Below are 26,859 nucleotides of genomic sequence, written 5' to 3' on the forward strand. Positions count from 1 at the left end.
CTTGTCTTTAACTCTTCTTGCCCTTGGAACTTCTTGATATTTATTACTTCACTAACATGAGCTAGGAAAAATGCATCTCGGGTCCATCAATTAGTAGGCGTAAGAGGGCTAATCTTGAACCCTCAAGGACAAACGATAGATCTTTTGTAAACCAATACGAATACAACATTTGAATACGCAAATTAGTTTTAACTGATTTCGTCACATCTGTCCTCCGTATGATTTTTGTTCTCATGGTTATCATTGCTACCTATACACAACTCTCACTTAGACCAACCTTGTGGCCAATTTTTCAAATCTATGAGCAATGAGATGGTGATTACTGCTCTCATATACCTTAATCAGTGACTGAATTGTTCTGCGTATAACATCCTTTTTCTGGTCCACAGACGCGTGCTTTGCCTCATCAACGGAATTACTTGTATCCCCGACAGACGAGCACAGGTCTTCAATCCAAATCTCAAGGAATGATGTTTTCTATATGAAACAGATAATGAAACAGTTATACTTGGTTCAAAACAAACGAAATACACCTTTCAAATAAAAAGAATGTGCACTTAAGCAGGCAACTCTATGAAACATGACCACATTTGTACAGCAGCAAACGTCACTCGTCTTACTTTGACAACTAAATCTTGTATAGCCTGTTGATCACATTTTGAAGTAAGACCCAGTAGATGCAGCATAGTTGAAGTTAACTGCAACAAACAAATAAACACCAATATAAAAATTGTAAGCACAAATATATCCATGTATTTTGAAAAGCATACAAGTTACTGATGGCCAACTATGGCCTGTGGACAATCAAAATGTTAACAACAGATATTATCCTTCAGCAAATTTAAGTACATTCATATTAATAACTCAGAGAAAAAAACAAAGTTGATAAGAATTTTTCACGCTGACCTGCTTTTCCAGGGCAATCCGGTATTTGAAGTTAGAAGGTTCTGATATCTGATCTGATTTAAAATTCTCAAGAACATGCTGCACACTTTTTACAACATCATAATATGATTTTCCATAATCTGCAAATCAATATAACATAAGAAAAAACTTACAAATGAAAATACAACCAGATCAAGATAAGGATCGAAGATCCACTGAAAAGAGAGACTGAATCTCATGATACTAAACATCACTCAAGACTGTTCTATAAGTTGCTAGAAGAAAAAAAAAAAAATTAAGCAAAAAAGCAATTAAGCTTCAAATCATTTGAGGTATGGTTTAACAGGCCATGCTGAGCTGGTCTAAGATTTAACCCAAAAAACAGTGTAAATAAAAACTACCAGCTCATTCCCTTTGTTTTATGGTAGATCCAGAATACAAACAATTTTCTTTAATACAATTTTCGCTAATTAGTATTACAGGAAAAAATGCTTCATGAAAACAAATACTACAATAAAAGAAAGGGTAAAGGAGTTGGAAAGAGGGAAATATTATTAACGTAGATTCATTCTAGTTAATAGTATATAACTACTAATACTCCACCATTTATAGTTTCTGGTACAGCCAAGGCAGAGACAGCTTGTATCCTTATCTTAAAATTTGAGGAATCCCGAAGTAGCAACAAAAGGATACTGAATACAGATGAGGACCTGCAAAATATGCAATTGAAGTCTTAGAATATGCAATCGCAAATTAGAATGGATGAGCCATCCAAATTAATAACTCAATTAGATGCCTACGAAGTCTGCCCCAGATGCTTCTAAAGTTATTGCAAGCAACAAGGTTCACCACAAATTAGTTATCAAAGCAAAACAGTCTGCAAAGACATGTTGACACTTGCTATATTTGGGAAGTAAGACAAGGAGTTTTTATTACTCCCTCCGTCCCAGAATAGGAGTCCAATTTAGTTATGGCACGGGTTACTAGAAATGTAAAGAAAAGTGAGTTGAATAAGTTAGTGGAATATGAGACCCACTTATATATTAGTTTTATAACAAAATGTGAGAGGAATAAGTTGGTGGAATGTAGGGCCTACTTACCATTCATGGTAAAAGTGAAATAAGACTCTTATTGTGGGACGGACCGAAATGGCAAAACAGGACTCTTATTGTGGGACGGAGGGAGTAGTATGCAATTTTCAAAACAAGACAAGATCATGACATCAGATATGTGCCATTAAACCCAACAGACATTAGAGTCAGGACATATCTGGATTATCTGCAATATTAGTATGATTATGATTTATGACAAATGGAGAAAAAGTATAAGATTAAAGAAAAGCTCATTCAATAGCCACACTAGAGAATAGTTTTACAACAATAAGTTGCACAAGACAATGATAGAAATCAGATCAAGACGACTGCATAACTTGCAAAAGTGTACATATCAAGAAAGGAAGTTTGTGGACTAGAAAAGAATAGCATAAAGAATATAACAAATAAGATTGAAAGGATACACATATTAGCAGGTGGTGATAAACTTTCTACACTAAGCAAGGTGGCAAACAAATGGCATTCCTGTCAGCATTCAATTCTAAGTATATCCAAAGCAGCAATGAAGTCACACTACATGTCTACAACTTTGAGAATCATGATCTAGCATTTAACAAATATAGAATTCAAACAAACTTTAGTAGAGGCCCTAACTTTAATGATTTCTTCAGCAACTCATTTCAACCCCCCTAATCACTGAAGTTGAATTACAGTAATATGATGCATACTCGATAAACTGAAAGAATTTGAGTTCTTCCTCGTTGATTAAACTTCCAATTTCATGCACAGCATGTAACTCGAGTCTTTCCATCATCTCCAATAAAACAACTACAATAACAGATCACTCACCAATCCATGTCTTGCAGCTTTAAAGACTTGTTCAGAAATAAATTGCTCAATGCATGACATACGTTCCACTGAACCTGTTAGCAATGCTCAGTTTCAAGAACAATGATACAAAATAAAAAGAACACAATACTAATCACAGATTTCACTTAACCTTAACGTTTCCAGTTGTGACGCAAGAAAGAAAAGCCTGCACCATCTGATCAAGCCAATCAAAACTCCCTGAGGAACTTTGACCTGATTGTGACCTTTCTTTTATATGATCCTTGAATCCTTGTGTGCCATGGTATTCAATTTTAGAATGCATGGAATCCAATGGATCTCCATCAACAGGTACATTCTTTGTAAATTGGATAGATCTTGCAAGATTTCCTAGACCCCTAACAGCATTTGCTTTTACCTGTACCACATATAAATTAAAACATGATTATAAAATAGGGCAAGAGATGCACCGGGAACAGGTGCTGGGAAAATTTATGCTTTGAGATATTAAAACCACATTACAACTGCCACTAATGAGCATATTATAACACCATACACCTGTGGTCTATGCACATGTATTATGTAGGTTTGACTGCTCCAGAGAATAAGAACGATGATATTTATGTTGATGAAGAATATACAGCTTTCGGTTAAGGAGATCATGAATTCACAATAGATGGGACATGAGAAAGAAAGGGCATGTAAAGGCCATCATAAACTCACACAGGTTGGGACATGCAAAAGAAGAGAGCACTAGTTGGGACATGCTATAGCAAGAGCACACAAGTAACCAGATAGAATCAGCTCCATTAGATGCATCCTAAGGTTTGTTAATCAGATAAGAAAAAGAGAATTTTAATTTCCCTAAGTTAGTTGAGGCTTCATTCAATCATTAAAGTGATTAAGATTTCAGCCTCTTAGAAAAATGTTGCACTTGGCTCTGTACCTTGTCATTGTCCCTGGCCAGTCGCAACATACTATCTACAAGCAGTGATGTGGATTCAGAATATTTTGTAGATCCTGTCAAGGTATGACATTAGATTGGAAAAAAATCAAAAGTTTCAGTGAATCAAAGGTAGAACTCCAACAATGCCCACCAATTGAACCTCTTCCAGCATAAAGTGCATCCAAGCAATGACTAAGAGAATCGCATATGTTCGCTAGCGCCCATGAAGCCGTAATACGAACCTGGAAATTACAATTAATACATTCATTTGATTAGAAAACATAAAGAAAGAAATCTCAAACGAGACAAGGAAACTCCCCCATTCAGAATTCAATTTTTAATTCATGCAAAGAGATGACAACCAAGATAGTTCAACAATATAATAGAACTAAGACATCAATTTCAAAAGTCAAGAGAAAGTGGGGTTTAAAAATGACTAAAGTCCAAAATTGGTCTCATATATTTACCCAATAAAAAACATATTGTCTAGGACCAAAAGCTATCACACTTGATGTTCTACATTGTTCTTACAATAATGATGTGCTAAATGAAACTACAGAATTCATGAATTGATGCTTGGAGAAACTATGTAAGTGCTTAATTAGTGCTTAATTCAGTCAGGGTCACTCCGGAAACGTACAAAGCCACTATTGAAAAGCCAAATTTCCTACAATTGTTCAAGGAAAAATGAGCCTGGTAAAGGTTATACTGAAAAAGTGTATGTTGTAAGCAACCTACTCATTTCTTTCATTTGGTGTATGAAATCAACTAAACTAACCGAGAAAACATATGCAAGATATAAGAAGCATGTCAACAGAAGTGTTGGAGATTGTACATGACTACATGTTACACATAAAGTTATGCCAGAAGGGGAAAGGTCAAAGGTGCAAGTGTGGCCATGCCCAACACTTTTGCTTTTTACTAATCTAGTTTATTATTCCCTGTGTCTGCGAAAAAATGCCCCACTTCACCATTTTCGTACATCCGCGATTTTGAGTCCTATTTACTTTTTTGCATTTTGAGTAAATGGACCCTACATCCAACTAAATCAGTACATTCACATTCTATTATAAAACCAACATACAAAAGTGGGGCCTACATTAATTCCACTCTCTTTTCCCCATTTTCTTAAAACCCGTGGCGAGTCAAAATGGGCCTATAAATGACGTACAGAGGGAGTAGTCATTATCATTTTAATCAAATTATATTTAGTTAAATGCTATGAATTTCTTTTTCCAACTTCAATAGATATGATCAGATTAGTACTTAGTAGGACTCATGACGAGAAGGACTCGTCTAGGATTTATCTTTGAGGAGAAGTCCGCAACTAATGCTTGGACATAAGAGAATTTCTCTTCTAATTGTTTGTGGCTATGGGGAACGAAGAAATGGGGGCTGAGTTAATTGATGAATTGTTTGGTGTCGTAGAAAAGCCACAATGTACAATGAAACTGTTACTGCGTGAGAAGGGCTTGGCTGTGGACCATGAGCGGCACATACAGAGGGTCATTCCATCGTAAAGAAGGTAACAAAAGCCCATCTGGGAACTGCGTCAAGAGCAAGCATTGGGCATTCGCCAATGGAGATGGGACATCCTGCATGTGCAAAAACTATCTAGCAAAAACTATAAAAGGGAACAAAATCTCATGGTTCTTTTCTTCTTCTTTTTTTAGGTTGTTGATTGAACCCCGTTCACCAGAAAAAAAGGTGATAAAAAAGAATTAGCTACAAGCCATTTGGTGAAATGTCAAAGTTTGAAGTATATCATGTATATTAATGATGGTAAATAGAAATTTTAGTATATCATGTTTTGTTAAAGAGTCTAAGCATCTCTTCCATGTTCTCTGCACTTAGAACTTAACCCTCAGAACAAATAGTATATTTGTTTACTACTTCCTCCGTCCCAAGGAAGATGATCCCTTCCTTGGGCGACACTGGATTTTATGCAGTTTTATTTTGTGTTCAGTGGAGAGAGTATAGTAAGAGAGAGTGAATAAAGTAGAGATAAAGGTGTTTCCAATTTTAGTAATGGGTATCTTGGTTGGGGCAAACCAAAAAGGAAAGTGGGTCAACTTGAATGGGATGGAGGGAGTACGTGAAAAGTGATCATGACTCTGGAGTTGGACTAATTATGTGTGTACGTGTTGCGTATGTGTTTCCGTGTGTGTTTGTGTGTGTGAGAGAGAGAGGATAAGTCAAAAGATAGGCAAGAAAAGGAACTAGGATCAGAGGCATTAGAACTTACAGAGACCAGTGAATGACGAGTGTTGCGCTCAGCAGCTAAGATGAACTTTTCCAGGACTTCCGCTCTGCAAAAGAATGAACTTGAGTATATCTCAGGTTACCAGCACAGGAAACTATGAGACTTACCAGCTTTTGTTTACCTATGGTATATTTGTGGGAAACATCCAATAACACCAATGGCTCGGCAAGCAGCTGACCGAACTGAAGGAACCTCGTCATTTAGTGCAGCATTAATCTGCAAAGAATAAATGCAAGAATGTAAATGAGTTTAATCAGCACTGTCCTAACTTGCTATTAAGGTACATAAGTCAGTTGATGGCTGAAATTTTGTGGATTTACTGCCATCAGACAAACATGTTTATGTAGTTTAATGGTTAGTCACAAGTACAATTCTGTCTCAGCATTAGAATTTAAAAATATAGCAAAAGATAAAAAGTACTCCATCCACGAAAAACATGCCTAATAGTGGTACTTAGGTAAATATATGAATGAATTGAGGTTGATAATGAAGGAGATTGGGTAGTGTCCTAAAATAGATTAGGCATACTTTTTTGTGGACAGGAGAAAATGGAACGGTAGGCATTTTTTCATGGATGGAGGGAGTAAGATTTAAGCAAATGGAACAAATTTTGGTAGACATGTCAAATAATCCAGGAGTTCTAGAGAGCAGGAAGAACAGGTAGCTACAAGTTTACAACAGACTTACTGAAGATACAATTATGTATTCCTGTTTGTCCTCTGGAAGGGAAATGAAAACAGGAGAAGTCATTCCAGCAAAACAGGTCACTGATGCAGCTCTTACCTATCAAAGAAAAGGAAAAATGAGATCCACTTGCACAACTTAAGGAGTTTGTGATTCATATAATGAGTTGCATACATCATGATATGCAGCTCAACACCAAACACTAATGCATTCAGTGAATCAAGAAGCTAACAAGAGTACATTAACCTCATATTGAATAAATGGAAAATAAAGAAAAAAAGGAGAAATACAAAATCCTCATAGAAACTATCAGAAAAAGGTAGCAAGGTAGTTCTCAAATAAATCAAGGTTCGACATGTCCAACTACTTTTTTTTTTCTTAATAGTCATTACTAAATTTACTTATAGATATTTAATGCATTTTATATTTATTTTTTATTTTGAATTTGCAATGTCTCATTTTGCAATATAACGAACCAAAAATATATCATCCATCCACAGAAAATTGCAAAAAAGTAGGAAGTAATTTATTTTTTATACTGGTTAGTTTAATTTAACATTATGCATTCTACTAATTAGAAATAAATCTCTAGGAGCTCATTTTCTTAAGAGGTATTTATATCATTATTTACTTTATTTTTAATAAAAAACATGGCCACAGTTAAAGACTTGAAGAAAATGAATCTTCTTTCAACTAACCATCGCGGAAGAATGATTAATAACGAGAGGCATATGCTTGATTGTTGCTTCCAGCCACCTCTCACTTGCTAAGACATATGTTTTAGAATCATCAATAGTTGAAACAGGAATCTCTAAACTGTATGATGGAGCTGATGAGATTGCCTTCGTTTTCACGTAGTCAGACATAAATGGACTATCAAGTGATTTATCAGTTGAAATATCCTCAGTTCCTTTAAAGCCAGAAATAGCCCGAAGACTTTCATCCAAAACCTGCACGAAGGTTAACAAGTTCATGAGTCAAGACTCTAGAAAGTCACTTTTCATCAGAGATACAGAAAAATAGCAAATATTGACTTTTAACAATGCTGCATATAAAGAAGACAGGACAAAGACTTAGCTCCCACACCAAGCTCTAGTTAAAAAATTTAAACTAATACTGAACTAATAAATTAGCACAGAACACTCTGCATGTGAGAAATTGATTGAATAATGATAACAAAAGCACATAATACGTGATTTGGCTCAGTTGAGACGTTTAAATGGAAATACAGAACATAGGAGATAAAGCAATTTTGTATAAAGAAAAAAAGAAAAGATTGCAAAAAATGTCATTCAATTAACTAGAGTGTTCAACATTGTTATGTCACCACACCAATCTTAATTAAATAGCCAATTATAATATAGTACTTCATCTATGCGAAACTTCTTGTGCTTTGTTCTCTTTGAGGATTTTCTAAATGGCAGTTGTATTTCCCTAATGGAGAAACAAGTATCTTCCCTTGCTGATGTACAGGGTAGCTTTAAGATATGAACCTGAAAATTCTTACTCCCTCCGTCCCCAAAGAGTATGAACTATTTCCTTTTTCATCCGTCTCTAAAGAGTATGAACTTTCTAATTTTGAAAAATTCAAACAACATACTACCCCTACACATCATTTTATTTACAACTTGTACCATCACCATTAACACTTATACCATTATAATAATGTGGACCCCACTCTCCACTAACATTATTTCCACTACCCTTTCTCTCTCTCTCTCTCTCTTTTCCCCTTATTTATTAAAACCCGTGCCGAACCCAAAGTTCATACTCTTTGGGGACGGAGGGAGTATTAACTACAAAGGTAAAGTGTACCCAAGAGATGAGGGATACCGAGCGAGGAACAAAAATTGACTGATACAGTAAGAGGAAGATCAGATACTGAGCGAGGAACTAAAAGCATTTGAGACATTGAGGAGGCTGTTGGATCATTTAAATGTGCTGAGATAATAGAAGATACTAAGAGAAAATATGGCATCAATGTCGAAAGGAAACAAATCCACCTTGACAGAAGCAGTAATGACTCTCTCCTTCAATGGTGCAGCAGTCTGCTCACCATTACCTCTCCATAGTCTTGAAGACTCATCAGGAAAGGAACCCAATACTCCATAAATGATTGAGGAAATTTGTTCCCAACATAAGGTTATTACATTGGGATAATTATGAGACAAAGATTTAAGAGCCTGCAGCAAGAGCAAACAATTAAAACATTATAATTGTCTGACTAAATCTGAACCAAAGAAACAGAGGATACTTCACACTAAAATTATTAAGCTCTACATTTCAAAAGTCAGAGTAAGTGGGTGCATATGCCGTTATTGTAGTTAAGCACAGAATGCAAAAATGTAGAAGCATCCATAGACATAGAGGATGGTAGAGGACGGCCCGTGGTAGAACAAGAAAAAAACTAGAGAGCTGAAGGCGTACGGCATGTGTGCCCATAAAAAAAAGGAAAGTGGGCTACTAAAGACTTAGTAGTGGTATAGAGCAAGCATGGTTCAAACTCAGTATAATCAGGCAATGGCAAGCACTCCATTTGATATCCGGGGATCAATAGAAAGTAAAGGAGAGGCATAGACAAAGAAAAGTAATAGCAACAATCATTCATGTTAATGGTTGTTCACAATGATTAGTTCAAATAACTAAATTTCATGTCCACAAGTTGTCACCAGTATGCAATAGTGCATTTTCCGGAAAATTGAGAGTTGGGCATGATACAACATAATGCTCATGTCATGTGCACCTCCGAAAAATAGAAATAGATGTTAGTTTATTCAGTAGAGAAAAATGTCACCTGAAGTGCTTCTAAGCTTATTGACGGGGTTGATAATTGTTCGGAATATCGAAACAAGGTACACAGAACTCCAGAACTCTGGCCTTCAAAACATCCTGGTCAAATATTATAATGCAAATAAATCAATTAACCCTGAAGTAACATTACAATTCCTTAATCAAAAAAAGTACAGATGATAAAAGAAGATCTAAACAAGGTGAAGGTGTATATAAAGTACATATGATAATTTTACGATGTTTAACTAAATACTACTCCATTCGTTCCATGTTACTTAATTCCTACTCCATTTTGAATTGTCCCACACTATTTGAGTCATTTCCCTTTTTAAGGCAAAAAACAATACATTTAATATATCTTACTTTATTCTTTGTCCTACTTTACTCTTTTTCTAATTATCTATTTCATTATCTCTCCTATTTTATTCTCTACTCACTTATCTACTTTATTATCTGCTCTACTTTATTCTCTCTCCACTTCCTCACTGAACACCATTTTCCTAATTCTCGTGCTCAAAAGAAATACCTCAAGTGAGGCAGGACAAGGGGAGTATTATTTTACATATTATTAATTTATTTGTTATTTTTTATTTTTATTTTACAAAACAAATGATAGATTTGGCCACTGGCCGTCTTGGTCGCCTTGACGTGGTTGGTCAATTGACAACATCCATTCACCGAGGCGACATGGCCAATTTTGAGGAGAAACATCGATGCATGCTCGAATTTAGGCGTTGGCTTCGCCTTCAAAATTTGTCACCAAGTTGCCAACATACAATTTTATGGTCATGCACAACAGAGGGCTTTTGAAGATTTGGTAATGGGCTTAAAAATCCCTAAGGTTTCGCCGTCCTTCGACATCGACATTGGTAGTTCCAAAGATGGATGTTAGTTGTATATTCGTTGTTGAGTGCAAAGAGATTAACAAGAAAACCGTTCCAGACAGGTACCCGATTCCAAGCATCCAAGAGATGTTGGACGAGCTTCACAGTGCAAATGTTTGGGTTATCATCGTATCTGAGTTGCACCTATTGAACCTGAGGACATCACTTAGCATTTGAAACTCATTTCGTCCATTTCAAGTTTTTATTTAAGTTATATGGCTTAAATACTGCATTGGAAATATTTCGGTCTGCCATGAATGACATTTACGTCCACGCCTACGTATTGTGCTCGAGGTTTTTATAGTATTCTGGTCTACAGTTGTGATTGGAGGACCATGTGTGCCACTTGCGTGCTATTATGACTATGTTACTCAGTTCTGGATCATATTGTATCAACTGGCAGTGTACAGAAAGTTTCAACTATCTCACGTTAGCTGTTTCATACAACGGTTGAAGTAGTATGTGGGTCTAAAAGGTTACTACCACTGCTTTATTAAGAGGTATAAGCCTGCTAGGGCATGCTCTCACATAGCTCTAGTGAGATGTTATTACTAAGTTGTATAGTCATAGGTGGGCCTCAATTCTTACTCATCCCTTTATAATTTCTACATTGTGTTTTTAATCAAATTTCTTTGTAATGAAAAGATAAGTTTACAAAGAAAGTTATCCTTATCAGAATTCAACTATAAAATCACATTTGGTTCCAATAGTATTTTGAGTATTCTAATTCTACCCAAACTTTTCAGTCCTTTCATCTTTAACTGAGTTTGGGGATGGGGAACTAGGAATCGAACTTTATATAGTTAGGGTTGCCACTAAACTACAAGGCTCGTGGAACTACATACTCAACCATATTGTACCAGAAAAGATCCATCAAACATGATGGTGTTACATGTACAATTAGTATTATATTACCAGTCAATTCTATTTGTAACTAGAACTAAGTATTATTCCTTTTCTTGTTGGCATTTCCATCATAGATAGACAGCCCTGAGACTATATGTATGCAGTTTTGTAATAATGATAAATTTATCATTGCTGTCTCTCCTCAACTTATTTTTCTTGAGGAAGCGGTCCTAATTTGAGAATAGCGGACAGCTACAAGCCCATTCATATCAAGGACAAAACAAGAAATCAACCAAGGAACAAGGAAATGCAACATGGTAGGTGTTGAATTATGGTGACATGCAACAAACCTGCTGAAATTTCTCCTAACAGCATATTGTTTACATGCATTGAGGGAGACACAGAAAGAGCCCTGGTTAAGCAAACAATTGCCGCAGCCTGCAAAATTGGAACCAAGCAAAGATATCAATTCAAGGCAACAGTGAGTATAGAACAGGAAACTGCACATCAATTGGAGAAATTCTTCTGCATAAATTTATGCTCCATATAGAATCTTTGAGAAATTGACTGAAATTTGCACACATGACAAATAAACAAACTCCACAACCCAAAAGAAGCCAGAAAATGGAGCTTGATACTTACCAGTAAGCTATTCCGATCATTATGATATGGAAACCCCTCTTCAACTGTTGACTGGAGGGAAGAGATAACCCTAGAGAGCAGCTCAGGAGGCATTCTTGAATATCTATTGATTGAAGAACAGTTGGACCCATTTGAACATTTAATTGATGCATTTGTGAATCACCACTAAATGCTAATGCAAGTAATTCTAATAAGAGGTTCCACTTCTGTCAACTCTCCACTAAGTGACTTAGGACCCCCATGTCTTCTTTCCAGAAAAGCAAGAATACAGAATAAGGTAACAAATTTTCTACCAAAATTGTGGTTCATCAGTTCAATAAGGATAAAAGCTAAACACAAGTCAAGCACAATGAACTTAGGCCTTCATTGTTTTATTGTATACAAGACTACCAAAATTTATTTATTGAACACCCAAGAAGGCATGAACAAAGAACAAGTTGTGATAGAACATAAAAATAGGAGCATAAAGCCTTCACTAATCATAGAGGCTTCCGAAGAACTGGTAAACCCATTGTTTCTTCACATATTCAACCTAATATGGTTAATCTAAAAAAAGGGACAAATACAATAGAAGCAGGTGGGAAAAAATTTAAAAGTTCTGAAGCTAAAACTTACGGTGTGGATGCTATCAAAAGCATTAGGATTTTAAATGACAATGCCAGCAATCTATCGCTGGTTTCGTGTTTGATTACATACAATGTACCTGCTCAATATAAAGAATATCCGTCAATCATACTGTGGTTCTTAGAGCATCATAGTTCTAGAAAGGCTTAGTAGGGAGAAAAATCAGATATACTCAACATGTTGAAAATTATTTGCAAATTGGACAATTTGTGAATTTAATCGGAACCAAATCATCAATCATGCCTTAATATGATCATGCCTTAATATGTAACCTAACCTTATACCAACCATAATCCACAAAATTTGACTAAAATTCACTTTTATGTAGCAAAGACATCTGATGTGTCATCACGTCGCTGAATTCTATTGTTGGAGTTGGCAAAATTGGAACTACTTGCTAAAATCATGCATAAAGTGACAAGACAAAAGTACCAAGCAAACAAGCAAACGAACTTTTAAATCCAAATACCTGAATGAAGTTGCATCAAGATATGCCCAAGAGAGCTTGAAAGTGTGGTAAATGACCCATGTCTTGAGTGCTCCTTAAGTTCTGCTACCTGTAGGGAAACAGAAGCAGGCCCATCCAACATTGCCATAATAGTAGAAGCAGCTGCAGTCCGGACCTAAGAAAAAGTTTACAGCCTTAGTAGTTAGTACAGAAACTCAAATAAGGAAAGATGAACACAATTTACCCTATATGACCAGAGTGCTTGGATGAATAAAATACAGAGATTGTTGCATAGATATTTACAAAAGATATATAAAAATAAAAAGAGCAGAGGAATGGTTCGTTTGATTGACAACAGCAGTCAATATAATGAAACCTTTAATGAAGGGTCGGAAAGAAAGCAGCTCATCAAAGTAGTGTCATATTTCCTACATAAAGATAGAGAGTAAATAAATTATAAGAACAAAACAAGTAGGACAAGAAATGTTTAGTGAACCCAAACCCATGAATGATTCATATACCATAGCATATCATAAACAAGAGATGGAGGAGAGCATCTTAACCTGTGTTGTAGCACATCATTGGATGGCAAAAGCATTGTCCACTGGGCTGTAAACAATTTCGGATCAGCTCGGCTGAGATCCTTCGAGCGAAATTCAAGGGTTAGAGGAAAGAAATAGATAACATAGATTACCAATTTAAACAAATAAGTTTTGCTGATACAAATTCTTGACTTGGAATTAATAAAGGTTAATTTTGAGAAGAGTCATCTACAAAATAAAGTGTAGTATTTTTTATCTGTCTAGAAAATATGGAACTATTACAATTTAAGTAGCAGTGTCTTCATATATTTACATATATAAGGGTCTCAATTGAAGTTCTCTACTTTGTGCAATTCGCCCATCAGAAATTTTAGCCGTGATGGTGTTCGGAGGGCTTTATCCTAAGTCCACCTAGTGGTGGGTCGATACGATATATCGTATCGAAAACGTTGTATCGTGTATCGTATCGAAAATATCGATATGAAAGAATTTCATATCGTTATCGCATCGAAAGTTTTCGATATATCGAACTTTCGATATAAAAAAATTTCATATCGTTATCGTATCGATATTTCGATATATCGTACCGAAATTCGATATATCGTTAAATATCGATATATATCGAAAATTTCTATATATATCGAAAATAAAATATCGATATATCGAAAATTTTCGATATATATCGTATTTTCGATATAAAACGATATATCGCGATATAAGGAAATTCATATCGTTATCGTATCGAAAACTTACGATACGATATCGTATCGTAACGAAAATTACGATATATCGAAAATTTGATAATTTTTCGATATTTTTCAATACGATACGAGCGATATATCATTTTTTCGATATTTTTCCCCAGCCCTAAGTCCACCGAAACATTCCTAGTTTGCATCAAGTCAGATTTAGAGTGGATCAGTTATTTGAAATAATGGCTTGAGAAGACAACAATGCAGCAGCTGCAACTAAAGGTGTTACTAGGAAAGATTTAAAAAATATACAACAAATATACAGCTTGAGATTAAGATTGCAGTCACTAGTCAGATGGTTTATTTGGCACTCATCTTATTGGTGAAAGACAAAGAGCTGAGCAAGAATAGGATCCTCAATTGGAGGTTTCAAGAAACCATGCTTGCAACAAGCATGTTCAAGAAACATGTGCAGATGAATTTCCATTGACAATGAAAGGGGTATGGTTCTTTTCGGTTCTTTTCCCTCAAGCTACGTTCAGTTGCACATGGTATCAACAATGAATGTATTCTTTTTCAAAAACATCAAGTACACAATCCTCAACCAAGCTAGGTTCAATTGATTATTTATTACTCCCTCCGTCCCGCTGAAGATGACACGTTTTCCTTTTTAGTTTGTCCCAACTAAGATGACACATTTCCTTTTTTGGTAACTTTCTCTCTCCAATTAATACACTCAAACCACTTTTTCTCACTCCTATTAAAATATCCATCTATCTTCATCTCTCTACTTTAATACCTACACCCACCTTTTCTCTCTCCAATTAAACACTTTAACCAATAACTCCTAAAACCCCGTGCCGGCTAAGCAATGTGTCATCTTAGTCGGGACGGAGGGAGTAGTTCATAAAAGATGGGGTTACATCATCTGCCAGCCCCTCCTCTGGCGATGGTAATTCAAACATTTTTTGGGCTTTGTTATTCTAATTCAATCTAAATAGCTGAATCGGTCCCTGATGTGTTTTGTTGTGAAATAATAAGGTTGCATGGTATTCCAACTTATATTGTTTAATATAGAGAGCATGTGTCTTAAGCTTTCTCTGGAAAAACTGTTCAGGCTGGAACCAAGTCGAAAATGAGCTTGGCTTACAATCCATGATCAAATGCTAGAACTTTCTAATTTGGTAGTTTGACTGATCATGTTGACACTTAAGGTAGAAAGAAGATGGCGTTTCTAAACAATATTAGAAAAGGAATGATCTACATGGCCATAAAATTTATCCTGCACAACTAAAGAAGCATAGGAAAAAAACAATGAAGAGAAAATGAACTAACCTGAACACAAATAATTGCAGCTAATCTTGCCTTGGCTAAATATGCTTTGCTGTTATCGATCACTGATCCATCATTATCACTGCAATCTGAATCAGACGAAATAAATTCATGCATAGAAGAAGCTAGGCTCTCCTCGTGTCTACTCTGTTGATTTCCAGCAACCTTTTTTCGTAAGTGTGGAGGCCTATAAGGGCTGCTTGGCCCACTTTTAGGTTGATTTGATACTTGAAAAGGCATGTTTTGGCTAGTCGACCCAACTCCCTTCATGTGATTAGTTTGTTGATTCATAACGGGTGGCTTGTTTACAAGACCACAGGGGAAGAAGATTCTCAATGATGCCACGAAGCCAGCCACCTAAAACATTTAACACAAGGATAATTGCAAAGCATCTTGTCCAAACATGCAACCAATGTATGCCATAGTCTCTTACATGTTCTGCTAGATATCCTCTAGGCTCTGCAAGAACTAAGTGCAGACACTGGAGAAGCTCAACATAAAACCTGATCAATATGTTAACACCATTAGATTTCTCAAGAACAAATTCTTCAAACAAAAATCTGATTAGAAAGGAAGAGAAAATTACTTGGCAACAGTATTATCCTCCATCAAAAGACTCTTAGAAGCCAAGCTGTCCATAACCTTTCTCAGGACCTACAAAATCGCTAAACAATTAAATAAATTCCGTGTTGCTATTTTAGCCAGTTTTTTCAAGTGAACTACAATGGATACATACCACAACTGTTGACTTCCAGATTTCAACTGGCAAAGAAGCACCTACTCTGGAGTATACTTCACCAACCATGGCAAAAGCAACTGTTAGGACTTCGCACGCACCTCTGGATACTGAATAGTTGTCATTAAAATATGTAGAATGCTTTGAGTCTCCTTGAAAATACTCAACCACTTCAAGAACAAAATTCAGCAGTTGCCCATTTTCAGAGAGTGAAGCAGATGTCTTATATAAACTGAAAAGTAACCTGAAAATTGAATAACTAACAGTTTGTTAGCCATAGGTGATGTATCTACTAATTTATCGGCAAAAAGTGCAGTTGATGCAAGCCAAAGTCAGAAAATTTTGTGAACTAAAGGAATAAGAGAAAGTGAAGTTTTAAAGTTCGAAAGAAAGTTAATGTAATAAACTTAAGCAGCTTTAAGCTAATGCTAAGACAAAGAACTAGCAGCAAGCATTCCCAGAAATGAAACACTGTGCCAAGAAAACAAGCATCCTTTAGTATGACTATGCTAATTACATCATCTAAGCATGTGAAAGAAACATTTCAGGGGACATGTGATAGGAATGAAAAACTACACCAGTATTGGCCACGGGTTGTTTACTCTTGTCAAAAGATGGATCGAGGAAAAGGTTAGCAATTGAAGGGACAGATACATATTTAGAAATGTATATCTAGCTATAAAGATGGTATGCAGGAAATAAATCTGTAATCAGCTTAGCTGAGGGACAATATCATTAATCTAGTTGGGGGATAACATTGTCCCGTGTTGTGTTCTCCGTTTTATTCATGCTCTATAGGTCTAGGAGCAACTCTTCCTCTCATGTGCCCTGAAACTACAACATTATGGAAAGAAGAAGGGGAGGGAGGATGTAGAGAGAGGAAGAAAAATCACCACACCTTAAACTTTCTAAGCAATCCTTGGTGGGTTTGATTAGAGCAGCATTTCTGACAATAGCCATCTCTGTTTCAACATTTCCAAGGAAAACCTGCACTATCCTCTTGAAAGAGTCATACACAAGGGCCCACGTTGTTGAATTCATTTCGAGCGAAGAGGAATGACTGATTCCATGGATCTGCAACAAATGAAAAAATTCAGTTGCAAATGTCATAAACTTGTTTGCAAAATCATGATGGCCAATTAATTTTTGTAATACAAGCTCATAACCTGTCTCATTTTCTTTTATTGTGATAAGAACATAAAATTGTTTCTTAACTTCAAAAATTAGTTATGCAAATTCATATGATAATCATTGACAAAACAGTGCCGTTTTAGCTAAACTCATCACAGCAATGCTACTTGGCCAAATGAAGTGAATGTTGAGGGTCAATTTTCTAACTTCAGCCTCGAGACGAAGTTGTTCTGAGCGGAGAGGAATCGATAGGAAATCATTAAATGAGAAGTTACCAACAATGGTTGAACATGAGGGACCAAACTGCGATGGAAGCTGCACAGGATACGGTAGCTGATTAGGATGTTCACTAGTAGTTCGTGACTTGGTTCCAAGTGTTAATTTTGATATGACTTACGGTAGCTGCGTCCAACATCACATTTTCAAAGATAATATTTTTATTATAGAAGCCATTCACGCATCTTCAGATTCTAACTCATTAGACTAGAAGAAGACATTTCTTAATCTACAAGGCGAGCAGAGAAATACTTACTTGTGGTACCTAGTTCAATTATGCACAATAGCCACAGAATATTTTACGATCCTACATATGCAAGGTGGTCGAGAATAGCTTAGGTAATAAAGTAGAGCGATTTAGGTGACTGATTTGAACGTACTTAATGGCAAACACAAGTTTTATATTTGCTTCTCATTATGATAATTATCCTTGATCATTCCAATAATAAACCTACCTCCAGGAGATCATTCATGTTGCTTTGGCTGCTCAATAGATCTGAGAGGTGCTAATGTGTTATAACTCTTGTATTATACTGATTTTTAATTCAACAACTTGTATAAAATGAGTTGAAATCCCTAATTTGGTAAGAAGGGGGAAAGTGGAAACGAGAGGCTGAGACTCAATAAGTTGTTCTTCATCACTCTAATCCTCATAACAACATCAAAAGTAAAGCACGATATGAAAATCCAATCCACAACTACAATGAAAGATGTACCAGTGCAGATAATTTAACGAAGGTGTGAGTAGCATCTTCAATTCCTTGTTGATAATAAGAGAGGTGGTCGCGAACCAACTCCAGCAATAGCATAAAGTCGGATGTGAGCTGCGAGTGCAAGTACAAATTATGAATCGGCAGGAAAAATGTTGGATGAAATCAGATTTTGTGAGATCGGAAGTTGCAGAGAGTACCTCGTGCGGGGGCAACTGCGGCGCAGCAGCAACGAGAGAGTGGGATTGGGATAAAATTAATTTGTCAAGGAGGCGGACAACGGTGGCGCGAGGAGGCGAGGCCGAGTTTTCGTCCCTGAGAGTCAGAAACGCCGTTCTCCATGACTTCACCGCCGATGACGACATCAGAGCACTGCTTCTTTCCCTCGTTTAGCATTAGCTTACAGTTTCACTACTACAGTCTACACCAATCATACCAAATTAAAAATAAAAAAAATTAAATATGAAATGGATTTTTATCATGTACTCCCTCAGTCCACTATTAAGAGTCTCGTTTTTAAATAGCGCGGGTTTTAAGAAATGTTAAGAAAAGTAGTGGAGGAAAGTTAGTGGAATAGGGGTCCCACTTGTATATATTAGTTTTAAATGATATGTGAGTGGAATGAGTTAGTGGAATGTGGAGTCTCTTTACCATTTATGGTAATTATGAACTGAGACTCTTATTATAGACGGACCAAAATAGAAAAACGGGACTCTTATTCGTGAACGGAGGGAGTAACTCAATATCAATCTGATCTAATCTAAATTTAATCAAAAAATTATTAGATTTTTATTGGGTTTTGACATGGACTCAAACTCAATAACGTTTGATCCAAACCCATTAACTTTAGAGTCGTGTCAAAAAATTTCAGTTCTACCGTTAGCGATTCTATTCGAGTTGTCACAGCTCGATAATGACCGAACGTAATAATATTACACGATTAAAACTTGATATTTTACGATAAAATCTTATATTACGCAAAATTTAAATAATAATATTAAAGCATAATATTTTTAAAATAATTTTAACGGGAATTGGTTCCGGTTCGAAACCGGAATCGACCGGTCTTAACCGACCGATTTCGGTTTTAGGATTTACCAAAAATTAAAATCGGTTAACTAGTCAACCAGTCTAGTTATAACCAGAACCGACCGAAAAAGCAAACCTAACTTGAATATTTGAGATAAATTTTACACTTATTAGAGAGGACAAAACACGGGTCGAGGCTCAGCTCATTAGACCGAAAGGGAAATTTGGGCCCAAATATTATTTGATTATTTATGCGGCGAGCTGGAGCCATATGAGTCATATATATGTTTGGATCGGACAGGCCCGACCCATTATCTTGCTGGCCCACTAGTTAGTAAAGACATTGGTTCAGATAAATTTTGACATTCCTATGACTTCTATCACTTATTAATTGTATATGTAAAAATAAATTTTGTCCATTTAAGAATATACTCCCTCCGTTTCTTTATAGTTGAGTCATTTTTCCATTTCGGGAAGTTTTTTCATAGTTGAGTCATTTACGTATATAGTAACTTTTTTCTCTTTTTTACTTTGCTCTCTCTTACTTTATTCTCTATACTTTATTCACTTTATACTTTATTTTCTCTACCTTTTCTTCTCTTTTACTTTTTTATCTATTTATTTAACACACCCAACATTCATTTCTAAAACTCTGTGCTGAAAAGTTCTGCCTCAACTATGAAGAAATGGGGGGAGTACATTTTCGTAGTTTGTTCTTCACAAGATCAACCTTGAACAAAGTAATATAAATATAAATAAATTAATTCAAAAAAACTTGAAGTAATTACGGTCCTCAAAATAAAACTGTTGCTTTAGCATGAAGAAATTGCTGAGGTTATTTGTATTAATTTTTATTAAAGTTAATGCATATGAATACTTTAAACCTTGAATTAGAAATGACTTTTGACTGTATAGTTATGTAGTATGTCAATTATTATCACTATTAAATTGCATATATTCATTTAATCACCAACAAATTAAGCAAATTCAAATTAAAAAAAGAAGTTGGTGGATGAATTTTAATAAATTAATTTAAAAGAATAATTAAAAGATCTTATGTTGGGATCGGCGCTTCTAACGACGTAACACCCAAATAGCTTAGCAAATTGGCCAACAAACTGACCTACAGCTCCTGATGCAGCCGATATAAAGACGAGTTCACCCTTTTTCAGAGAGCGAATCTCGTAAAATCCAACATATGCAGTGATACCGGCCATACCTTCACAAAATGAATCGTCAAAATATGTAGTGATAGACACAGAAAATTTCAATTAAAGATTATTACTTAAGTCTAATACTTTTGTTAGCGATGCGTGTATGATGTGGTTATGTATTATTATTGTTAATTACCTATTAGGCAGAGTAATTGATACTTGGTCGCTTGCTGTTAAAACTCTTAAAATCTTGTCCCACATCGACTTGGTAATGATCCTAACTCCTCTATATAAGTGTGGATTGTTGGGGTTAGATGCCCCTTGCACAGCGGAAGTCATGCATAAACAAATAAATCAAATTTACAGATCTATTTGACCGTTATGGGATCAATTAATCACATATTAAACAATCAATTGCACGCTAGAACACATATAATTCACAAACAAAGAATAAGAACCCTAATTCATGAATTTCCTACGGTTTAAAATTACCGATCTGATTCTCCAAAGAATCGACGATTGCTTGCACCTTCTCCACAAGATGTTTTTCGTACTCAACCACGAATCTTCTAATCTGTATCCCGAACTCAGATAATGACCTTTGGGTGGGCAAAGCTTGTCAGAATCGAAAAGGGCTTGATTAGGGATCCATGGAGGTTGGACTTGGGCCAAACCTGTTGGACTTTTACTAATTAAATTGAGCCCCAATTTAATACAAGTCCGACAGAATATTATTATCAACCACTACAGTAAAATAATATTGATTGCCCGTCCAATCCCAAATTACGAGTAATTCGGGCTTTACCTCTTTAATTTATCATTTCTCGTGTTAAAGATATAAATACCCATTAATCAATTTAAGTCTACTATTTAATTTTAATTAATTAATATCTTTTTCCAAGAGTTGTCTAGTTTAAAATCTTTATTTATTATTCTAGAAAGTTACTTACTTGTAAAACAAATGTACGTTATTGAAACTCAATCATAGAATAGTCAATTTACAAAAACAATTAATGAATACGAAATATTAAGAAAATGATTAGAAAGGATTCAATGGCATTTTTAGTGTAACAAAAAAATATATTAATGTGAATGAATTCAATATGAAATATAACTAAAAATATTATAATTATGAAAAAATTCAATAGAATTTGTTACCAGAAAAGTAAATGAATTAAAAGAAATAGTTCATGCCAAGTTTTCTACTAGATGATTAAAAAATAAAGTTAAGTGCAGATTTAATAAATCGTTTATCAACTTAATATAGGGTAGTGGGTACGGCCGTACGGGTGGTGGTGGGGGGGGTAGGGGGGGGGGGGGGGTGGTGCTGGGATGAATTGAATTATTTGAATATTAAATATTTGCTACCGTTCCATTAGCAAATTTCTGCGTTTTGGACAAATGGAATTCCCTCTCCAGCTGGAATACACTACCACGAGGTTAACGGGCATAAATTCTTTAATATGGAAAATTTGAATACTATATAGGGAAGTTCTAGAGTGCTGCTACCTCTTAAAATAATACCACACTATCATTCTTAGTCAATCATTTGTAGATGTGGACGAATAATAAGGTGTCACGTGACAAAAAAAAAAATTTCTGAAAAAGACGGCCAACAGTATTTTGTACACTATACAACAATTTTTCTTGACCAGCAATATCCAATACGCTATACAGCAATCTATAGATTGTTGTGTAGCGTTTATAATATTGCTGTATAAGTGGTGTCACAGTGTCACTTTAAGAGCGATTGTCATTTTAACACAAACCTACCCATATATAAAGCATACGTAACTTAAATATCCCATCATTTTTCAAATCAATTGAAAATTGAGTTTTCATTTCCAGGAGTTCAAAGATGCGCCATTCTTTTTTAATTTTCTTTGTTTTATAATTAAGTAATTTTAATCACTATAAAAAAATTATTTTTTAGGAACACAAAAATTTTGATGCAATTACTTGCATTGGAATTTTTTTAAAAATAACAATCATTTAGGACGAAAAAGAAAGTCTTCCTAAATGAAGGACAAATTAACTTAATCTTTTGATTTTTAGGACGTTTCCATTTGCAACATCTAATTTTAGTTGAGATACTAAAAATAAGGGCGTTTTTTAAAGCGTTGATGGTAATTAGAAACACAAATTAGAGTCCTTAATCGCATTAAAAAATGTCCTTGACGGTTTTTTTTACCACGTGTAGGTTTGCTAAAGTTTTATTTTCTTGGTTTTATAATAATTTTTTAACTTTGTACGTATAATATCATTTTAATGGCATAAAAATAAGATGGTGACTTTTTAATTTAAATTTAATACTCCTCCGTTTCACTATAGTTGAGGCAAAACTTTTCGGCACGGAGTTTTAGAAAGTAATGTTGGGTGTGATAAATAAATAGATAAAATAGTATGAAAGAGGAAAATGTAGAGAGAATAAAGTATAAAGTGAATAAAGTAGAACGAAAAAGTAAGAGAGAGTAAAGTAAAAAAGAGAAAAAAGTTACTATATTTGGAAACGACTCAACTATGAAGAAACTTTCCGAAATTGTAAAATGACTCAATTATAGTGAAACGGAGGGAGTAATAAATAGCAGTAGTATAAAATTGTATGAGTTCATATTTAAGTATACGTAATTTAAATCTAATAAGGTGTACTAGCATTTTAGTAGTATTGAATTATTTTAATTGATATGAAAGATTATTAATGGGTGATTTAAGTCGTAAAAGTTGGATCTATAATGCGTATATATACTATTTGATGACGCTCCTCATTGTATATATTATTAGTGGACATTGTGTATACTATTCAAATTTTCCATATTTAAGAATTTGTGCTGTTAACTACATGCAGGTAGTGTATTCTTCCTGCTGGAGAGAGAATTCCATTTGTATAAATATAGTATTTGTGAGGCATACCAATCTATGTATCCACCTTGCTACGTATGCCTAGTCCATGAAATATTTTCTCATAGGTTAGAACTATAAGCTAACACACTTGATTAATTATTAATGTACAGGACAAAATATGATTTTTTTAATATGCGAGCCTAATTTTGGACTTTAAAATACAATTACTCTATCTAATTGACAAAATCTTTAAACAATGGACCAAAATAACTTTTTAAATAAATATGCCAGACAAAATTTAAACTTTAGTCAAAATAAAAATTATAAGTCAAATATTGTGCCGTGAGTTAGTCTAATATAGTGAGGTTAATACCTAATGACCTACAAATACAATAAAATTTGCCAACCATAACCTAAAGTCATAAAAGACCCGTTTAGGGTTTAGGGTTTCCTTATATGGACTGGTGGGGCCCACGTAGTTGGATCTTTTTCAAGTGTTCAGTGTTGAAGAATTGCGGCTGGATAGGGATTTAGGTGTTAATTTTTGTTTTTTTTTTATTAGAGCTCCCTGTCATACCCACCAAAACTTCTACTCCATTAATTTGCAGCTCTAAGAAGAATAGTGCGGCCAAGAGTTTTTCAAGGGCTTTTTAGATATAAAACAATGAAGTTGAAAACCAGAAACCCACCAAAATTAACGGCAAAATGGGTGAGGAAATAAGCAACAAGCAAGTGGTACTCAATAACTATGTCGAAACATATGTGAAAAAATCTGATATGTCGCTTAGAACTTCCAAAATTCAGCTCAAAATTCCCAGCGGTTGCGATGGCGCCATTTTGGTGAAGAATCTCTACTTATCTTGTGATCCTTTCATTCTTAGCCGCATGAAGAAGCTCGAGGGCCACTATATTGCTTCTTTCACGCTGGATTCTGTAAGTTTAGTTTTTTTAAGTGAAATTTTTCTTGTTGAAATTAATTTTTCTTCTTGTTGGAATAGAAATAAATTGGGGTCCTTAATTTTTTATTTTATCAAAAAAAAGATTGACTTATAATAAAATATTGTGTAGATAATAAATTGGGGTACATGTCACATTTTTCTTTTTAGTTTCCATAAAAGATGTCACATTTTCTTTTTTGAAAAAAAGGTTCCCTCTCACATTAATATAAATATACTATTTTCTTTTTCCACTTAACACACAAAACAACATCTCTTTAATTCCCGTGCCAATTTCCAGAGTAGTAATATTTTGTTTGATGAATAGTGGGAAGAAATAAAAATTGTAACTTTCCATAGTTAAAATGTTTGTTATGTCTTTTTGAGCTTCTTGTTTGATGAATAGTTTGAGATTTTGGGGAGAAAAATAAAAACTATATCTTTCTATTGATAAAATGTTTGTTATGTCTTTTTGATTTTTCTGCAGAGGTCTTGTTTGATGAATAGTTTGAGATTTTGGGGAAAGAAATAAAAAAATGTTATCTTTCCATTTATACAATGTTGGTTGCATTTTTTTGTGTTTCTTGACCTTTTTCCGTTGACAGCCTATTTCTGGATTTGGAGTGTCGAAAATACTGGATTCGTCTCATCCAAATTTCAAGACGGGCGAGCTAGTTTGGGGGTTTACTGGCTGGGAGGAGTATAGCCTTATTAAAGATCCAAACATATTGTTTAAGGTCCCTGATAAAGATTTGCCTTTCTCTTATTATACGGGGATTCTTGGTGAGTTTCTCGAGCCCATTGTGTTTATCAACTTCAAATTTCACGCTTGATTCATGCTTCCTTGTGCTATTTGTCTGATCTAGAACAAGTTGTTTGTGATTCTGCTGAAGTTATTTATCTAGTTATGTATGCAGTTAAACTGTTAACGAAAACGATGGGAGATGTACGATCATGAGACTAAAATCGAAGTGTTTGGTGTTATCATTTTAGGCATGCCTGGCATGACAGCTTATGTTGGTTTTTTTGAGTTTTGCTCTCCCAAAAAGGGGGAAACTGTGTATGTCTCTGCTGCATCCGGAGCTGTTGGTCAGCTCGTTGGTCAGTTTGCAAAGACCGCAGGTTGTTACGTTGTTGGGAGTGCAGGGAGCAAAGAAAAGGTCAGAATCTAATAGCTTATCAAAAACTTATTAGATTGTTGGCTAGATTGGTAATCGATTTATGTGCTATTTGATGAAGGTTGATCTCTTGAAGAACAAATTCGGGTTTGACGAAGCATTCAACTACAAAGAAGAGCAAGACTATAATGCAGCGTTGAAGAGGTGACCTTTTGCCTTCCTATGATCTATCGTTGTTATAAAAATGTGTATACTTATTTAACATTGAAGAATAGTTAGTAATTTAACACACAATACACATATTTATGTTCTTATATAAGAAAAGAATCCTTTGTATCCAACACAAATTTCATAAAAACTACCAAAAAACCACAAAGTTTGGTAAATCGGCTGAAAAAACCACGAAGTATGGATTAGTTCGCAATCATCCCACGTCTGTGGATAGCAAATCCAAATATATAATTTTTTTTGTTAGCTTTTTGAAAGAATTTGACCAAATTTTATAGTTTTTCCGGTAATTTATCGTTATATAGATAATAATCACAATTTGTGTTGTTGTTTATTAGGTATTTCCCCGATGGCATAGACATCTACTTTGATAATGTGGGAGGGAAGATGCTCGAAGCGGTGCTAAACAACATGAGACTCAACGCCCGTGTTGCGCTTTGTGGGATGATCTCCCAATATAGCCTTGAGCAGCCCGAAGGCATCTACAACTTGCTTAACGTAATAATAAAACGGGTCCGTATGGAAGGATTTTTCACTAGCGACCACTACCATCTCTACCCGAAGTTCATGGAGATGGTTGTGCCTCTAATCAAGGAAGAGAAGATCACATACGTCGAAGATATAGCCGAAGGCATTGAAAGCGCGCCTGGGGCTCTCGTTGGCTTATTCTCCGGTCGCAACGTCGGGAAGCAGGTGGTGGTGGTTGCTCGTGAGTAAATCTGTTTTCGAAGAGTGAATCATCGAAAATAAGGAAGGACTTAAATTAAGTTATAATCATGAATTATAAATATATAGTCATGAGTTTGATGTATTGTTATTAATTGAAACATGAAGGACTTAAATAAGGTAAACAGGAAGGACTTAAATAAGGTTAATCATCCCAAATATCACAATCTGTATTGCAATTTTATTGATTTTCAAACTATTGCACAAATTAAGAGGTAGCACCTCCAATCCTCCATTTCTTATTTATTTCTTCCCTTCACTATTTGTGGCTCTAATTATTTTATTTCTATTTAATTTATTTATTATAAAACTTAATTAAAATACGAGATTTCTGAATTTTAACTTCCATAGACGTCTCTGGTAGGGATGTCAATCGGGTCGGCCCAGTGAGTTTTGGTCCAACCCTACCCGAGTTATGGGTCACTCAGGTGTGGGCTAATCGGGTAATGGTTTTTTCGGGTTATGGAAGTTCAACCCTAAACCTAAAAACTCGGATTTTAGACTAGCCTAACGGGTT

General features: G+C 35.1%; 2 protein-coding genes across 3 annotated transcripts; one reads left to right on the forward strand and one right to left on the reverse strand.

Moving 5' to 3' along the window:
- Positions 1–90: 90 nt before the first annotated feature.
- LOC125205557 (uncharacterized) lies at positions 91–18,751 on the reverse strand. Of its 2 annotated transcripts, XM_048104585.2 has the most exons (27): positions 18,512–18,751; positions 18,318–18,425; positions 17,093–17,268; positions 16,195–16,438; positions 16,045–16,112; positions 15,892–15,961; positions 15,462–15,815; positions 13,456–13,535; positions 13,269–13,320; positions 12,914–13,067; positions 12,436–12,523; positions 11,821–11,923; positions 11,529–11,616; positions 9,453–9,547; positions 8,662–8,841; positions 7,357–7,608; positions 6,662–6,757; positions 6,096–6,190; positions 5,957–6,020; positions 3,863–3,953; positions 3,712–3,785; positions 2,938–3,183; positions 2,787–2,860; positions 1,489–1,595; positions 907–1,025; positions 621–698; positions 91–477 (listed from the first exon to the last, which is right to left on the reverse strand). In XM_048104585.2, the coding sequence occupies exons 1-27, from the start codon at positions 18,674–18,676 to the stop codon at positions 268–270; spliced, it is 3,531 nt and encodes a 1,176-aa protein (XP_047960542.1). In that variant the 5' UTR covers positions 18,677–18,751; the 3' UTR covers positions 91–267. The 2 variants fall into 2 exon arrangements, with proteins under 2 accessions (XP_047960542.1, XP_088917115.1); XM_089060989.1 differs by lacking the exons at positions 17,093–17,268; positions 18,318–18,425; positions 18,512–18,751 and having other exon boundaries at positions 16,045–16,123; positions 16,195–16,312.
- Positions 18,752–23,903: 5,152 nt separating this feature from the next.
- Positions 23,904–26,588, forward strand: LOC125207831 (2-alkenal reductase (NADP(+)-dependent)-like). The gene is made up of 5 exons (XM_048107330.2): positions 23,904–24,268; positions 24,876–25,053; positions 25,264–25,430; positions 25,510–25,592; positions 25,955–26,588. Exons 1-5 carry the CDS (start codon positions 24,041–24,043, stop codon positions 26,331–26,333), a joined length of 1,035 nt encoding a protein of 344 aa, XP_047963287.1. The 5' UTR covers positions 23,904–24,040; the 3' UTR covers positions 26,334–26,588.
- Positions 26,589–26,859: the final 271 nt, after the last annotated feature.

This window comes from Salvia hispanica, chromosome 6, assembly GCF_029641045.1.
Source record: "Salvia hispanica isolate PSC_SH4W2 chromosome 6, Shi_PSC_v1, whole genome shotgun sequence".
In the NCBI taxonomy this organism is placed as follows: Eukaryota; Viridiplantae; Streptophyta; class Magnoliopsida; order Lamiales; family Lamiaceae; genus Salvia; species Salvia hispanica.